Consider the following 18,584-nt stretch of genomic DNA (forward strand, 5'->3'; position numbering starts at 1 on the left):
GTGTGTCTGAAGACAGCTACAGTGTACTTACATATAATAAATAAATAAATCTTAAAAAAAAAAAGAAGAGAAAAATAGAACTTTTCTTAGATGTACTGAATTCATGGTGTTTGGGTGTATAGAGCCAGACAAAGCCAGTTGAAGTTCAAGCTCTGTCTGTCTAACACTCATAACCCCATGTCCTGAACTCTTAGCTCCTATAACAAGGGTAAGTTCTACTCCTAATGGTAGTTTCATAATTAAAGCAAGTGTTCTCCATAGAGCACACGTGTCTTTAAGACACACTGAGCTCTCCTACCTTAGTAACTGGTTTTAGGCTCACAAAGAGCCCCTTCTACTCTTCTATGGTCTTGTAGCAAGAACAACTTCCCCCCACAGAATCCAAAAATAGGGGAGCCAAAGAACCCTCAGACACCAAGATGATAAACCCAGAATCTTCCATCCTCTTGGGAAGGCATAGAAAACCCTCTTCTTAAACCAGGCTGAACTCATCAAGGTCACAGCAAGGTAGCTTAATCTTCTTGGTGCTGGGACAAAGGCAGGTGAGAGAAGGAAGCATTTACATTGGTTCACACTTTGAGGGGCACAGTCCATCATGACTGGCTCTATGAAGCTGCTGGTCACATGCACATTCGGTCAAGAGTCAAAGATAGATGATTGCTGCTGCTAAGAGTATTTTACATTTCTCCCTATTGGTCAGTCTAGAATCCTAGCCCATAGGACTATCACATTATCACATAACTCTAGCCCATAGGATTGTGCCACCCACTCTGTGTCTTCCCTCTTCGGTTAAACTCCTCTGGAACTATCCTCACAAATGTACGCAGAGATGCGTGTCACAGGAGATTCTAAAGCCAGCAAATTTTACAATGAAAATTAACCATCACAAGATTAAACACCACACCCCTTCTCAGTGTGATACCCAAACACACTACTTTGAATCATAACACCCCATCTCTGGCCACCAAAGACTCTTATTTGTCTCTTAATGCAATATACATGTAGTCAGTCGCTGGCATTTAACACTCCCAACACTGTCCTAAAGTTCAAAGTCCAAAATCTCCCCTGAGATTCAAGTCAAACTCTTAACTGTGAGCCCATACTATAAAGTAAAAATTTAAAACCATATGCTTCTAATATGCAAGAGCATTTAATTACCATTCCCATTCACAAGAAGAATGGGAAAATATCAAGGAAAGATTAGCCCAAAATAAGACTGCAATCCAGCATTGCAAACAACAAACCCTGTAGCTCCATGTCTAACATCTAGGGCTCATAATGATGTTATGTGAGCTCTAGTGGGCCTGGGCAATCCCTCTATTTCTGCTGACTACAGTATATGTCATCTCTTTCCTTGGGCCAGCTCTCCTCCATGCCTTCCATTTCCTTGGCAGATATCCCATAGTATTTCCTTCTCTACCATCCTGACATATACACAGCAATATGGACTTCAGTTTCACAGCTTCAAACATGGCCCTTCAGGGCCTCCCTTCAGAGAATCCAACTATCTAACACATTCCTTGGCCTCACGGCCAGATATGTTACATTAGCAACCCTACTTCTGGCACCAGTTTCTACACTAATTACTTTTTTGCACATGCTGTTACATGACACCTCCCAGAAACAACTTGTCTGAGGAAGAGTTTATTTTAGCTCACAGTTTGAAGAGAGACAGTCCATCATGGGAGGGAAGGTATAGTAAGTGAAGCCCAACATGGTTAGTCAGATTGTATCTAAAATCAGAGAGCAGTAAGAGATGAGTGCTGCTGGTACCAAGCTCACCTTCTCCTTTTTGCCTTGAAAAAAAAATTACATTGATTTATTGTGTGTGCACATATATATGTGTACGTAAACTCACACATGCCTGGGCATGTACTTGCCATGAGTAACACATGTGGAAATCCAAGTACAACTTTCAGAATGCAATTCTCTCCTTCTACCTTGAGGTCCCAGGAACCAGACTCAAGTTATCAGGCTGGGAGGCAAGGGCCTTTATCTGCTGAGTCATCTTGCTGCTCTCCCTTTTTCCTACTTACTCAGGTGGTGAAACTCACACTCAGGATGAGTCTTCCCTCCTCCGCGAAATAGAAATACTTTCCTTGGCACACTTGGAAGTGCGTCTCCTGGGTGATTCTAAAAATTAAGGAAGATTAAGCATTACATCAGGTCTTAGCCAAAAATATAGATAGGTCATAGTCAGTGTGTGGCTTTCTTGACCTCAACCAACATCCTTTTGTAGTTAAATGAGCCAAGGCCATGATTAGAAGCAGTTCCTTGTTCTGTCCAAGGGCCCAGCTTCAGCTTTATTGAATCCCTCAGGGATAATGCCTAGGCTTCAGTGACTCCAAAGCAATTCAGTGTGCAAGTTAAAAAGCCAACTCTAAGTCAGACTGGTACTTGGCCCCTGCATCAATGTGATGTGTTGTTTGGGACAGAGTGATTGATGATGCTAGTGCTGAACTCAAGCCTCATGTAGGGAAACGACATGCTGGACCACTGAGCAACATGGCCAGCCCCACTTGGCCCGTACAACCTTAGCCAGTGGCTGATTTTTCCTAAGGGTTAGCTTTTATGAATTAAATGAGAATAATAAAAGCCCTTCCATCCAGAGACTGGATGAGTACTGAGTCAGTTGGTGCCCAGAGTGCTTTCAGAACAATGTGTTCCCCATCAGACACATTCAGCGAAAGCTGTCCATTAGCAGCCCCATCTTCATAGACAACAACAAGAAGGGCACCTTTGTCATGTTGAAACCAAGCCACATTTGAGAAGTAGCACCCCAGTCATAGCTTTGAGATATTCTTCCCCTGAAATCAGTCCGAGGCCATTCTGAGACACAAAGAGGCCCCACTGAGTTGTTGGGGACCTCTTGCTGATATAAGCTTCCATCCCTTCCATTAATATTCCTCTTTTCCTACCAGTGTGCCACTTCTCAGGACCCTTTAAGCTTCTGCAAGCATGTCTACTCTTTCCTTACCTCCCAGAGAATAATTTAGGTTGGATACAATAATAAACAGCCAGCCTGGGGCTCTAGGAGGATACCTCTGAGGAGGGGTGAATGGTTTCCCAAAGGGAAAATAGCAGCAGCCAGCTTGTCTTGAGCAACATTTGAGGGTGGGATTTATGCCCCTCCAGCCCCTTCTGCCTAATTCCGGCTGGTTTCTAGAGCAGGTTAATGGATTTTGAAATATCTAAAGATGAGTTCAATGGGAATGGAGGGGGGCTAGAATCTTCCCCTAATACATTATTCTGCTATTGCTGCCTTAGCAAATTTCAAACTGGGTGGAAAGATATGGAAGGCACCTGACTGGGGAAGGGGAGGATGGATGCCGGGCAGAAGAGAACAAAGATTTTCTGCATAATGATTGACAAGACCCATTGTGTTTCCTCCTTACCAGTCCTATGCCACACGGACACCTGGTTCTAAAATTAGACGCCACCTGCTTGGAAGGGTACAAGACCCTTCCTTGCCAAGGAGCAAGACCATCTTACTAGTGTTCTGGAGACATGACAAGCTGGGGGCCCTTCTGACACTGGGGATGCCACCCCCAGAACAGTTTTGTCACCATGGAGCCTTGGGCACTGCTAAGGCACTGTCACATCTGCTGGTTCTGTAGTTTTGATCTTTCCCATGAAATACAGCATGCCTGCTTCTGAGGTCACAGGGCAAGACCTCCAGTTCGGTGGGAATAAATTCACTTCTCTATTATGAGAAAAAGCTATTTTAACAGCTTCCCAGAGCACAAAGAAAATATTTTGAGTCAAAAAATATTTCCTGTAGACAGCTGAACGAAGTCAAACCCTCAATGTGGTGATATTAGGAGCAGAGAGAGGACAGTTCCAGAATTCTGACCAAAAGCAATAAATAGAACTACTTCCCATGTGCTGAGCAACACTCTCACATGGCATACAACCACCTTGGGGAGTTGGTATGTGTGCCACATACTCACCCTCAACAACGAGGCCACCACATTGGATGCCACTGACCATAAGGCATTGTCTCCTGCTAACACATCATAGTTCTTTGTTCTATCTATTTAATTACAGCGTGTCCATACTTCATTTGGATAGGCCTTCTGTGGAGACTCTGCCCAGACACTGTACCATGTGCAAAGACAAGCATGGAATCTGTGCACAGGACCCAAGACACATGAATAGCCCGTTTAAAGATGATGCAATAGCATCCCTTCTTCCCATCAGGCTTATTTAGGAAGTATTATTGCTGTGCTTTTTAACAGTAAAGCCCAAGCAACACAGAAGAGTCACCAAAACAAGGACATTGGGGTGGGAGGGGATTTGGAGAGAGGTAAAAGGCAGGGAGAAGAGGGGAAGGGGGGGAGAGAGAACAGTCTTTGCTATATCAATAGGGATCATAAAAACCCAGAGCTACAGTGTGTTCCACAGTCTGAAATTACTTTGCTCTTCACTCTGCACATTGCAAATATCAGTCAGTGTAGAAATCCACAGTGAGGATGCTCAGAGTCTCTGGGATGGGGTCAGTGTGAGAGAAGAAATGATGCCTACTGCTCTGCAAACTCTGGGCAGGGCTCTCTAGCCCCTAAATGTATCTATCCTATGGGATACACTCAGTGACAGTCACACCCTCAACCAACCACAGTCCTGCTTCATACAAGATCCAAGGATGTTTGCCCAGTTGGTTCCCTCTGAGGACCCCGAGGGAAGGATATATTTCCTGACTCTCCTGGCTGGCAGACCACCAGTTTTCCTGTACCTTTAGGACACCTTCCCTCTGCAGGCACCTAGGCTACTTTACCCTCCCTGGAAATATTCAAGCCATTGTTGGGTTCGGGCTTTGCTTTGACTTAATGACTCTAACAAGATGCTATCTCTAAATACTGTCATTTTCTGAGTTACTGCGAGTTAGGAGTTCAACTTAAGAATTTCGGGGAGACAAGTCTGGCCTATGACAGTATTTACTTTAAAAACCAGTAAGCAAAGGAGGAAACAATCAATAAAGTAAGACTGTAGACACCGAAGCTTATCATCAGGAAAGCGAAAGCTGTTTAGCTAGAAAGCTCTACAAGGCAGACCAGGGAGGGGGCTGCGAACCATGCTGGAAAGTTTGATTTAGTTTCAAAATGTCACAAGCTACAGGAGGGCTTTAATTAAGAGAAGTGTAAGCAGTCATAAACTAGTCAGCAGAAACTAGCTTTACCAACAAAACTGCCCCAAGGCGTTCCATCAACCCTTAGCAAGGAGCAAGCCACTGCTGTCCTGAAGAAGAGGGAAAATGAGGCCAGGCATAGTGTCTGAAAAGAAATTAAGAATTAAAGAACTCTTAACTAAGAAAATGATATATCAGGGGCAGCAAGATAGAGGCCTTTCCAAACAAGCACAACAACCTGCACTCCATCCCCAGAACCCATGTGGTAGAAGGAGAGAATCGAGTCTCATAAGTTGTCTTCTGACCTCCACAGCCATATACCATAGCTAGTGGATGAGCATAGACAGATACATACAGAGAGAGGGAGGGAGGGAGCACAGACAGATACATACAGAGAAAGAGGGGGGAAGGAAAGAAGGAGGGAGTGAGGGAGGGAGAGAGGCTACACAGATACACTCACAAAAATTAACATGTTTAAAAAATATCACTAAGGATGCTCTCTCCTCTCCTTTCTCTGCACATGAACCCTTCTGCCCCCCACTCTTCCTCTCTCCATGGTGACTCCCCTGACTACAATCCTTGGGGACAGTGAATTCACCCTTGAGCAGCTTCCCAATAAACTTGCCTTTAATATATTCTTTTTTTAAAAAAATTCAATAAAGATAAAGATGAGTATGACTTTTTCATTGACATTAAAGACTCAACTTAGCAAAAGTGTCATTTCCCCCCAAATTATCTATAACTACAATGCAATTTCAGTCAGAATGCTGACAAGTAGATCTTAAAATTTACATGAAATTGCTAAAGTTTGAAACTAGCCAAGACCCTATCAAGCCTAAAGACATAATAGTAATGAGTTTCTTTGTGTACAGAGAGGCAAATGGAATAGAGAGCCAAGAAACAGAATGGCAAATTCATAAAACCATAACAAAATTGAAATTGTTGAACCCAGAAGAATAGAGGGGCACTGTTCAACAAGTGTCCTCAGAGTGATGTGTTCTACATAGAAGAAAAGTCCAAACTGTATTCCTAAATTTACACTATAAAGAAAATAATTTCAAATTTCATAGAGGTCAACAACATAAATGAGAAGGTACAAACATTTTTAAATTTGAACAATGTGTGAGTGGGGAAAAAGTAAGAAATTGAATAGTGATCTCTAAACAATGGAGAATTTCTCAAGATACAAGACTTTATGGAGTTATTCATGAATTCAGCATTAGACTTGAGAGCATTTATTTATCAAAGAGGCACAGTAGGAGTGCAAAGATGGGTCACAAGCTGAGGGAAACTTATGGCATGCATATTATCTTCAAATGATTAGTATACATACTAAAGAATAGCTTTGAAGGAAAAGGCAGAATTAAATTTAGAAATGAGAGAACATAGTAGCCAGGAAGTACACTGAAGCTGAAATATGAATGACCCACAAAGAATCAAAAGCTATTCCACCTCATTGGTGATCAAGAACTATGGAAACTGAAACAGAAGGAAGATGCTATTACATAGCTGCCATGTTGGATAAGCTAAGACAGGCCCTAACCTCATGCCATTAGGAGGCAGATGGGGCTGGCTCATACTCGGCTGGAGGAAGTCACTTTGGAGTTGATTCTGTCTGGTGGAAGTTTCAGCCACACTGAAGAGTGTGGTCAAGATGGTCAAGCTGATGGGAGAGTTCCCAATGTCCCACCTGCTCTGTAGCCTATCTGCCTTTGGGCCACCTCTTTCTCAGGTCTGCTTCTCCCTCCTAAGACCCACTTGGTTAGTATAGTTCTGTCCTCTAGCATGCCTCCTGGATTTAACTTCCTTCTGGCCCCCACACCTACATCTTGCATTGAAACCCACCCTGGACCACCTGGGTTCCTTTTGATCCTCAACTTCTGCATTGGAAGTAAGATGTATAATACTGTGAGCTTCAGGAGTCTGGCAGTCTGTGCTTGCCTAATGCTGGGATTACAGACTCGTGCCAGCACACCTGGCTTTTTACATAGGTGCTGGGCATCTGAACTCCAGCCCTCCTGTTTGCAAGGCAAGAACTTTACCACCTGAACATCTCCCTAGCCTCTCATTAGCTCATCTCTTTCCCTCCCAGTGTATGGAAAATATGCAGAATGTTTTCCAATATCCAGAAAACAGCATCTGCCACTTTGCCGAACCAGCCTCCCCATCTGTTCCTCTCCGTCAATAACTTCCTCTGGCTCCTCATAGCCTCATCGTATTCTCTGTCCTTTGCTCTCAATATGACAGTGGCGTTTCTTAGCCCTTCCTTCTCTTGTTCCTCTCCGGTCAGTCACTGATTTTCCATCACAGACAGTAGAAGAAAATGGAATAAATGTATCTGTCCTATCAACTCCCCCAAGCCAACCTTAGGTGCTTTGAATCATGAAACTGAAACCACAAGGTCAGGAGTGGCTGCATTAGCCAGGCGAAGCCCAGTTATCCTATGATCGTTGTCATCTGTCTATCTGTCCATCCCTCATCAGCCCCCCACCACCACCCCTCACCATAAGTTCTCCCACTCTCTCCTTCCTGGGGGATCACAAGCTATATGCAAACATGCGTTAGCATATATGCCAGTCACTTCCATTACAAACAAGCAGTTATTAGTAAATTGAGGTCCACTATAAGAGAAAATAACACGTCAGTCCAGCTTTGTTGTCCTCAGAGCCCTCTGTGAAGGCCCCAGACTTCCTATAGCCCATCTACCAAGAATCTCCTCTCCTCTGCTGTGAGAGGTCCAAACAGGGGGTCAGATTCACCTCAGAGCCTGAGAGAACTATCAACATCACTCTAACCTGAGCTTCCAGAAACAGACCTGCAGCCTCTGGGATCCACCTGCTAGACCCAAAGTTTCAAGCAGAGGGAGGTCCCTGGATCAGGGAGGCCTTTAGCCCTCTCTGTATAGAACATGAAAGCAACCCTGATGCTGTGAGTCTCCGCTATCCAGGTCTATTTGTAACTCAGTATACTCCTGTTTCCTGAAGTGCCAGCTCTGTTTCCTCACCGATGAACCAGTAACGGTGGATTTTTCTTTGTTTTCATTTATTTTTTTCACTTCATCTCAGTTTTGACGGTTATAAAACTTTTTTTTTTTTGCCCCTGCTTTCATGTTGTTATAAAAGACTCCTGGTCACCTTGTTACAGGTTCACTCTTTTTAAAGCATTTTTCTGAGTGTCTTTAATATCAGCTGCGGACATCAGCCTCAGGGAGACTCAATGTGAGCTCAGCCAGCTTCTAAAGAAGCCAGTGGAAAGTATCAGAGCAGATCTGATCCCAGGCCCGGCTTCTGTTTGCTTGGCTCTTTCAGGGATAGAATTCATAAGGAGTTCATGCATCTACATATTCATATTAATTAAAAGTCTCCCAAAGTAAGCTACCGCTACGGGAGGCCAGATACTCAAAGAAACTGACTTTTAAAGCCTTCCTGTTTTGAAAGTGTTTTTCAAGTGCTTTGAAGCTGAACATATTATGAGATTTCAGGCTACCTGTTCAGCAGCCCTTCTGAGAATGTGTAGCAGTGGGGACACCTTCTGGAGCTTCGTAGAAATGGCTGAGCCTCACTGAAATCTCTCTAGAGAGCTTCAAGGTAGATTCTGTTAACCATCTTCCTCTACTCCCCTCAGAACTACGTTCCCAAGGTGCCTCAAAGGTCAGTCAGTGACAGTGACACCTGCTTTTCCTTAGATTATAAGAGAAAGCTCAAGATGACTCACTACGAGTTCCTCCTGTGGGGGATCGTGGTACCTTTTGACATGAGAAGGCCTGTTTTATAACTTGCCACTGAGAGAGTAGGCCCCCCACCCCCAGCTGGAAGCAATCTGGAAACACCCACACCAGTGGCTGAGGAGGGTTGCCAGGAAAGCTGTGAGGAATGTGAGCTTTGGGGTCAGTCTACAGCTCAGCAAATTGTTCGCCTGTTTTGTCATTTGAAAAGCATTTTGTCATTGACATGGCTTGAGGTATCCTGGTGTGGAGATCAAATTGGGTAGTGTTTATTAAGTAAGTACCTGGTGGGATGCTGATGAAGAGTGTTAGGCTGCAGTTACTGAATGCAGGCTCCCACTGGTACACATAACTCCTTAGTGACTTTCTCCCCACAGTGATGGGGTCATGGCCTCTCAGCCTTGAATGTTCACTGGAATCATGGCAGGAACTTTCAAACAGCCTGGTACCAAGTAAGCACAATCTCTCCTGTTGAATCTCTCGGGCCTAGGTCTTTTAAGATCCCACAGGTGGTCCCAAAGGACAGTCACTTGTGAGAGCCCCTCCTGAATGGCTCCATCTCTAAGACCTGAGAGGTTTGAGCTTCAGCTCCTCAGCTCTCACCACCTTCCCCTTGGCACACATGGCCATTGGAAACACAATGATGTCAGAGGGCTGAGGCAGGCTGCTTTCCCATAATGGTGGTGTCTGCCATTGGCTTCCTCTCCTCATGTATCACAGCTAGAATGAACGTTAGCAGGGAAGGTTCTGACAGCCGCATCTGCTTCTATCACTTGCTTTACAAGATAGGCAGACCACACATCCAGGCAGTAAATGTGGGAGCACGGCAGGGACTTTGAGTAGTATAGTTGAAAGCAATGATTTTCATCTGTTCCCTTTAGAAACAGGAAGGAGGGAGGGGGGGGAAATAAAAGAGAGAGGAAGGGAAAGAGGGAGAACTCTTCAAAACAAGATGGTTAGAAACAAGAGAAAGAAGAGAACTCACTTTTTAACCCCAAGATACAATAAATATTAAGCGTGGTGCTCGATGATAAACAAGTTGTTTGCATCACATTTTCTAACACAGCATCATCAGCCAGAGAAGCCAAGACCAGATTTTGGGTCTGAAGGAAATAGGCTCTACTTGATAATGGGGGTGGGAGAGGCAACATTTTCTTGCAACGACCTGTGCTTACAGGAGTGGGAGAGATCACTGTGGTCATTTTTATGCCATCCAATGTAGTGCTTGGACAAAACAAGATTCTGTGTGTATGTGTGTGGTGTCCACGTATGGTCATCTGCATGTAGGTGGACGGGGGAAGCCAGAGGACACCTGCAGACAGCTTCCTATGTCGCTATCTTCCTTACTTTTTGAATAGGTTCTCTCCATAAACCCATAGCTCACTGGTTCTGCTAGTCTAACTAGCCAGCTCTGCTCTAGGGAATCCCACTTCTGCCTTCTAAGCACTGACATTACAGTCAAACATCCCCACCCAAGCCAGCATTCACTTGGGTTCTAAAGGGAACAGATGAAAATCATTGCTTTCAACTATACTACTACATGGCACATGTGAACCCATGTGACTTCTGAATTCCAGTTCTCATGTTTGCACTGCAAGCCCTCTTAACGGCTGAGCCATCTCCAGCCTCATGGGACTTTCGGATAGTGTTCCTTCTTCAATAAATGTTTGAGTGAGTGTCGTCTTGAAACTTGATACAGCATCATGCGCTAGGGACAGTGGTGGTGGAGACAGACCAGGCTGCTGAGTGGATCACAATGCACAGTCCATGGAAGCATGAATATGATGCCATAGCATGGCCTTGGGGTCAAGGAATGCACCCCCAATGAAAACAGCGAAGCTAAGGCTTGAAAGTCACATCAATGTGAACTGAATAAAGACGTAAAGTAGCCTTAGGCAGAGGGAGTGCCTGTTCCACAGGCTGACGGTGAGAAAGATCCTTCTTGGTATTTGGAGAATTTCACTGAGAACTGAGCAGATGAGGAGTGTGGAGAATGGGAAGGCTCAGGGCTTTGTGAGTAGGCAAGTGTGGGAAGTCTGGCCATGAAGAGCTTTGTCAGAGCACTGTGTTCTCAGTTGTAGCCACTCCTATGTCTCTGTCTCTGGCCCGCTGGCCTTGGGGTTGTTGGAAGCCAGCATCTCTCCTCTCTGGAACTTGTGCAGAGGTAGTGTGGGTTCCCTCCAGATGGAGGCTGGGATTGGTTGCTGCATTGAGGAAAGAGCCTCAGGAGAAACTGTGAGGGAAGCCAGTGAGAAAGGAGGGGAAACTAGAGCTGCGGTTGCAAAAGTAACTCTGACCTCAGCCCCATCCCACAGGGCACTCTGGAGAACGAACAAGTCACCAGAGTTTGTCCCTCTCACAGCTGAGGAGGCTGGCCTCTTAGAGCCTCACACCCATCAACCAGTCCTCTCTGCCTACTGTGAGCCCTCTCTACAGGAAGTCAAAACCTCCTGAGAAATTCTTGATGTGAGAGGCAGTTTCTGTCAAGGCAGGGCAATGCTCAGAGAAAAGTGCTCCCAGCACCCACAGTGTCTGGCGATGAGCACATCCTCCTAGCAGGGTGATCTAGACAAGGGCCATCAGCATCTACAGCATTCATTTGGAAAATAACATATGCTGATTGTCTTTGTCCAGCCAGATAAAGCCCATCTGCAATCCCCTTGCATAAAGCCAGAGGCTGTTCTGACCCTCAATAAGGGACACTTCCAGAACCCAAATGTACTGAATAAGCAAATTGGCAGTCACTGTGTCCACTGCAAAGCTAACTATCCCCACCACCTGGACCCCAATGCCCAGACCTGAGTGTATGTGACCTTCACCTTCCAGTCTACAGATACCCTGAGAACTCCAACATGCCCCCCTAAAGCACAAGCTTGTTCTTGGGCTTTTGTTTTGTCATGGTACAGCTTGCCATGGAGGAGGGACAGGAAATGAGAGAGGTAGACTTTGTTGTTATTGTTACTGTTGTTGTTGCTGCTGCTGCTGCTGCTGCTGCTGCTGCTGCTGTGTATAACACAAAGGTTCATATTGATCCTTACCCCGGTGTTCAAAATAAAACACGAAGAGGGGGCCTCTTGAGCCTGACCTGGTGCTGCTCATCAGCCTGTGTTTGACATTCAGAAGATGCTGTCCCAGCCCAAGGAGTGTCCTTCCCTGGCGAATCTTCTAGAATTGGAGCAATATTGATTTTCTTTGATTGCTGCCCACACTCTTTTAAAAATAACAGGATCCAACCCTATGAGAGCCAACAGGACAGGAAAGTAATCATCTTTGCCTAAGAGGGAAATGAGTGTGATCTATACCTGAAGGGAAAATGAATCTTTTGGGGGTGGAAAAGCCGAACCAACACTGGGCTTGAATGGGGGCAGGGGGGAGCATCAGGTTTTAACAAGTTAAAGCCTCTGCACTGCTTAAGGTCTCGTTGCATTAAACTCTTGTTTGTTTCCAGAGACCTCTTGCTTCCCGGTTGAAGTGTTGTCTTTCCCAGGTGTGCAGACACTCCACAGCTCGGTGTTCTTCCTTGACAGACATTCCCCACATGCTCTCTTTTTAATCTGGAAGACATCCCGGGCTGGAGGGGGAGAGGTGCCAATGTTAGATGAGAGATTGCTATTATACGCACAATGACCTCGCAGAGGCTCCCCCCAGGCATCTGTGTTGACCTGGGGTGTTTTAATAAGTGCTCAGAATTGTCTTCACTGTTTTTCACTGTCCCTAGCTGGTAAGGCTACAGTGTTAACCCCACATTAATTATCAGCTCTGTCCTGAGCTACCACAGTGACTTCCCGCCCATGGTGGCTGCTCATCACTTGAAGCATCTGGGACGACTTAAAACCAAGTCCCTGGGCACCTCCCTACCCAAGACCCGAATCTACACAAGGATGGAGGCAAGAGTCTTAATATTTCTCTCCAGAGATTTTCTTGTATCTCCTCCCATCCCCTCCAACAGAGAGGCTCTGCCAAGAAATCAGAGTCAACTAACGACCTCCGATCTAGAATAAGCCCAGTGGAAGCTCAAGAAAGATAAGACCATCCTAGGTGGGGGTGTGAGTAAGGCCCACTGCTCACCTGCTCTCGTGTAACTGCCTACCCTGCTAGCCAGCCAGCTAATCAAACATCCCCTGGGCTCCATCTCTGTGTAATAGCTTTTGTGCTGCAGGGCTGGGGAGACCCTGCCCCTCCCAATGCTCATGGTTCTGTAGTGAGCCCAGTTACAGATGATGCCAGCTCCAGGTTTCTCAAGGGGAAGTCAATTGGTCCTCCTTCATGAAATAGCAGGCAACACTCTGCTTAGAGCCTTTATTGAGGAGATAAATAGCATTGATTTTTTTCTCCCCTGTTAAGTTATGAAATGAATTAGGACCAGGATTCCATTTGTAGTACTCATATAAATACATTCTCTTAAAATAAGCCTACTAATGATAATATAGAAGCTGCCACCACATAAGCAGTGAATGGCTTAAATTAATCTGAATGCCAAGTGTGACTGTTCAGCAGTGGCCTTTAATACCAAACATGCATAGGTCATATAATCCAGCAGTTCCCTACAAAGGAATTGTCCAAAAAGAATGAGTGACTCCGTTTTCCATTACTATAACAAACACCTGAGCCAATCATAAAGCAAAAGGTTTATTTCAGCTCGTAGTTGTACAGGCTTTGGTCCATATGTTGGTTTATCTTGTTTTTTTGGGGGGCCTGTGACAAAGCAATATAGGAATCTAAAACAGTAAAATGGTTCACCTCGTTGCGAGCCAGAGAGCAAAGAGCCGCAGAAGAAAGCAGTGTTATACTGTGTCCTCTAATGCTATATCCCCAGGGACCTAAAGACCTTACCTCCCAAAACTTCCACACCTGTGAATAGCACCAAGCTGCAGATCAAACTTTAATACATGAGCCTTTGGGGCAAACATACCAGATCCAAATCAAGCAGGGAATAAGCATGTGTCTGCATAAAGACTTATTATACACAAAAGCTCATAGCAACTTTATGAACAGAATCCAAAGGCTAGAAACAGCTTGGATGTCCATCCACAAGAAGATAGATCAGTACCCATACTATGGAGAACTACTCAATTTTAATATAGAATACTGTTCCATGTAACAATACTAACATTAAAATGTTTATGTTGAACCGAAGAAGTCAAAACCAGTCAGTACTGATGTTGGGCCCCATTTCTATGAAGCTGTGGGTGGAACTTTTCCACTGTGCCATTAAAAGCACAAACCCACAAGGATGGTACATAACTTTTAAGAGAACAATAGGAACAGTCAGTCTAAAAACATGGCAGTAGATACTCAGTTATCTGTGAAGTTTCATCAAATGGTATGCTGATGGGTTAGTTTGGCAAGTAAACCTCACCTCCATAAAATCGCTTTATTGGGTAATGCTGGGTAGGCAGAAATCAGAAGAAGGTGGTAACAGGGTGCCTGAGATTCAGAAAACAGCAAGAAGTAGACACCATCCTGAAATGTGAATGAGATGCTGTAATGAGCCAGGGAGACTTTCCCTCTCCAGAGGGAAGAGAGAACTGTGCCAGGAACTTCTGCTGACTTCAAATGGGACTGGGATGATTAAATGAGTGAACTGGGCTGAAACTTATAGTAAGATAAAGGGAAAGAAGGAGAAGAGTCCAGAGCAAAGTCACGTGTGCCCAGAAAGAAAAGAGGATTGAGGGTGAGCCTAACCATCTTGGCCCTGACCTTGGTGACAGTCAAAGCCCTTCTAATCTAATGAGTGAAACCCAAGCATATGGGCTTCAGTGCAGCTGGTGCAGCCACCTGACTCCCTCTTAGCCCCTTTACTCAGAACTTGAGTGACAGCAAAGCTCACCAATGGGGCCAGCACTGGGATGTGTCAAGCAAGATGCTGAGAATTCAGGGTTATAAGAGATGGATCTTGTTTCTTCTTCTTCTTCTTCTTCTTCTTCTTCTTCTTCTTCTTCTTCTTCTTCTTCTTCTTCTTCTTCTTCTTCTTCTTCTTTCTTCTTCTTCTTTCTTCTTCTTCTTCTTCTTCTTCTTCTTCTTCTTCTTCTTCTTCCTCTTCCTCTTCCTCTTCCTCTTCCTCCTCCTCCTCCTCCTTCTTCTTCCTCTTCTTCCTCCTCCTCTCTTCCTCCTCTTCCTCCTCTTCCTCCTCCTCCTCCTTCTTCTTCTTCTTCCTCTTCTTCCTCCTCCTCCTCCTCCTCTTCCTCTTCCTCCTCTTCTCCCTCCTTCTTCTTCTTTTTCTCATGATCCCAACAGAGAGTGCTTCACATACCCCACCCTAATCTCAGCTCTGCTTTCTGCTTCTCTGGGAGCAGATCCTCATTCACTCCTATGTAGGGTTAACTGTGCAGTTCAGGCAGCTCACTGTATCTGGTGCCCTGTTGGAAAATGGGAGACAGGAATCCCAGGAGACTGTGTATGCTCAGAGGGGAGATTCTGGATCCAGGCTGAGATGGGTGATCCCTGAAAATCTGAGGATCGAGACTGCTAAGATCTGAAGAATGCACGTCCAAGGGAGGGCACAAGGCTGTCCCACTAGATCTTTCCAGTGTAGGATATGAGAATGGCCTTAGAAAATCCAAGCCCAGGAGCCAACAATCTGTAATTTACAGTGCCTCTTGGTCCTGGTAGATTTGCACCGTGTACAAAGCCCTACAGTGCCTTCTTGTCCCAGATGGAGTCCATCCCTGCAACGTCGGTCACTGCCAGCTCACTGGCGGCCCCACCAATGTCAGAATACCCTGAGATGGACTTCAGTGATTCCATCAAGTAAGGAGGCAAAACCCTGTGGGTTTGTCCTTAGCTGTGTTCTTAGCTGCATTCTTTCCTCTCACTGAGCTTACACCCTCAACCTCCATCCCTTGCCTATCCGTTCAGCCATGCACTAGCTAACAGCTACATGAGCTCTTAACCCCCGGGGATACTGAGTCCTTCCTTTCCTTCATTCCCTCACAGAGCACAGCTCTGCAAACAGGGTGGGACTCAAGGGAGAAAGCAGAGAGTAACATTATCTATCCATCAAATGCCATGTCCTCACAAGATGCTCTGAGTGATCAGGAAATCCAGCTAGGTACAGTGGCATATGTCTGTCATGCCAGTACTCAGGAGCCTGAGGCAGGAGGATTATGAGTTTGAGGCCAGCCTGGGCTACATAGTGATACCTACTCTCAAAAACAAGGTCAAACACTATAACTTTGAATATTGAGCATCAAGGATGAATCCAAATAGTCTGAAGAATTGCCCATGCTCCACAGCATGCTTTATAAGGTGGACACAAACTTGGCGCCCCAGGAAAGGGAGGCCACTGGGAAGACTGAGCAGTGCTGTGGCCCACTCTTTACATGTGAAAGCAGAAGACGGCTGAGTAGTGCCAGCTGACCTCTAAGAGAAAGTGTCACATAAGCAATACTCTAGTTATTGTGGGATATGGCAGACAGGAAGAGAAAAGTGGGGGTTGGGCACAGTTGCAGCTGGGATGTCGGTGACAGCTGCAGACCCAGTGATTCTCACATTTCCTTAAATTCCCCAGGACAATCCTTATGGACGACGAAGCCGGACCTGAAGAAATCAAAAAGCCCGCGACGTCCACCATTGTCTCAGAAGTATGATTCCTTTGCTCCTGGGCAGGGTTAGCAAGGGAATGCAGAGAGGAGCCAGGAGCTGAGTCCCATGTGCAACACTGGGAGGCTGGGGAGCTGTGTCCAGGTCACTTCTTCCCAGAGTGAGCACCTCAGGGAGAGGCCAGGATAGCTCAGGACATGGATTTCCAAAAAGTGAAAAACTGGTTATCTCCAGGTCCCGAGTGGCCATGTGTTCTTCTTACTCTTGGCAATAGGGCCACTAACTGAGAGGTATCTTCCTCAGGAAAAAAAATGCAGCTACACCAAGGCACATTCACGGCCCTGGGCTAGGAAAATGGCTCAGTGGCTCTTACACAAGCATGAGTCTGTGAGTTCAAATCTCCTGTGAGGGCTGTTCTCTGGGTTACACATCCGCAGTCCCAGCACTGGTGACGTGTGTGTGCGTGCGTGTGTGTGTGTGTGTGTGTGTGTGTGTGTGTGTGTGTGTGTGTGAAGACAGGTAGAACCCCACAATCTAGCTGAATTGCTGAGCTCCAGGCTCAGTGAGAAAGTCCACCTCTAAAAGATTAGAGAATGATCAAGATGTAAACATTGACATTTAGCCTCCACATACATGTATACACATTTGCACAGGCACTGGCTCCCACATGTGCACACAATACATGTGTACACGCACATGCACACTCCCATATGCACAAGCATCTGTAACCCCATACACACACAGTATGCATACCCTTAAATACTTCATCTAGGATGATAAACTGAGAAAACCATTGGGGACACAGAGTTCTCCACTAGAAAAATATTTTTTCTTTCACCTTAGAAATAGAAAAGAAAGGAAATTGGAAAAATTGCTAAATGAATTACTATATGTCCAAGCTAAGACTGAGTCACGGCAAAAAAATAATAGGCATGAACAGAGATTTTCATACATACATACATACATACATACAGGCAGGAGAGCAAATTGATGTAGCCTCTTTGACATGTAACTTGGCAGGTATATCAATATTTAAAATGCATACTTCCTCTTCTAAATTATTCTCCAGATATGCCTCTGTGTTTATATGAAGCTATAACTAGCCCTGTACATCACAGCTTTGTTTATAAGAGCATGAACATTTTGGAAACAACAATTCTGCCAACAGGAGATTAACCGAATAAACCAAATGGCATATGCACAAGGCAGTGCTATGGAATTCTATTATAAAAAGCGAATAGGTTCTTTACTAGTTTGGTATAATCTCTAAAGTATTAAGTAAAAAAGCGCTATGTAAAAAGGGGGGGCACATAGTGTGCTACCATTCCTGTCAAGGCAGAAGTACATAAAAACAACAACTAATAGTTACTGCTTAATATTATATATGTGTGTGTATGAATTTTACCTGTACATGCAAATGTGCACCATGTGCATGCAGTGCCCACAGAGGCCAGAAGAGGGCATCAGATTCTCTAGAATTGGACAAATGGTAATGAGCACTCTGGCAGGTACTGGGAATAGAACCCAGATCCCTGAAAGAACAGCCATCGCTCTTACTGAGCCATCATCTCTCTAGCCCCAACAGCTAACACTTATTGAGCGACTAATACACTTTCCATACTTGTAAGCTTTATTCTCATTGTCTCTGGGAACCACTAACCTTTCCCACTTCAGTGAAGGGATGCATGTGCCAAGCAGTCCAGGTGGCAGACCCAGCAGTCTCTATGTCTTTTAAATGGTGGTGGTGGTGGTGGTAGTGTGTGTGTGTGTGTGTGTGTGTGTGTGTGTGTGTGTGTGTGTGTTTGCTTATGCATAAAATAGCCAAGAAGTGCCAGGGTCACGAGGGCAGAGGTTTTCTTTTTCCTGTTCTGTTCATCATTTTATCCCTAGTAACTAGAACTGGTCCATAGTATGTCTTCTGTAAGCATTAGTGAAGTAAGAGAGTCGGTTAAAAGCACGTCCTGCTCTTCCAGAGGACACGCCCAGCAGCACCCATATCTTGAGGTTCACAACCACCTGTGACTCCAGCTGCAGAGCCTCTGGCATCCATCATCTTCCAGCCTTCGTGGAACCCTCTACTCATGTGCGCTTACCCACTCTCAAATGCACACATATACACATAAAAATATTTTAAAATAAGTTCTCAAAAGTTCATCAAATGAAGACAATAATCAGATGGAGTGTACCAAGACA

The 18,584-nt window shown here is 45.1% G+C and overlaps 1 protein-coding gene across 5 annotated transcripts in view; it reads left to right on the forward strand.

The window, feature by feature from the left end:
• Nucleotides 1–18,584, forward strand: part of Hydin (HYDIN axonemal central pair apparatus protein) — a 421,354-nt gene that overhangs the window by 259,506 nt on the left and 143,264 nt on the right. For 4 of the 5 annotated variants that reach the window (XM_031341421.1, XM_031341424.1, XM_031341425.1 and 1 more), the window contains exons 24-25: nucleotides 15,462–15,599; nucleotides 16,360–16,432. In XM_031341421.1, coding sequence (XP_031197281.1) covers nucleotides 15,462–15,599; nucleotides 16,360–16,432 — 211 coding nt within the window. The remainder of the gene's footprint in view (nucleotides 1–15,461; nucleotides 15,600–16,359; nucleotides 16,433–18,584) is intronic. The other variant, XM_031341423.1, reaches the window with a different exon arrangement.

The sequence above is a fragment of the Mastomys coucha genome, unplaced genomic scaffold (genome assembly GCF_008632895.1).
Source record: "Mastomys coucha isolate ucsf_1 unplaced genomic scaffold, UCSF_Mcou_1 pScaffold22, whole genome shotgun sequence".
Taxonomy (NCBI): Eukaryota; Metazoa; Chordata; class Mammalia; order Rodentia; family Muridae; genus Mastomys; species Mastomys coucha.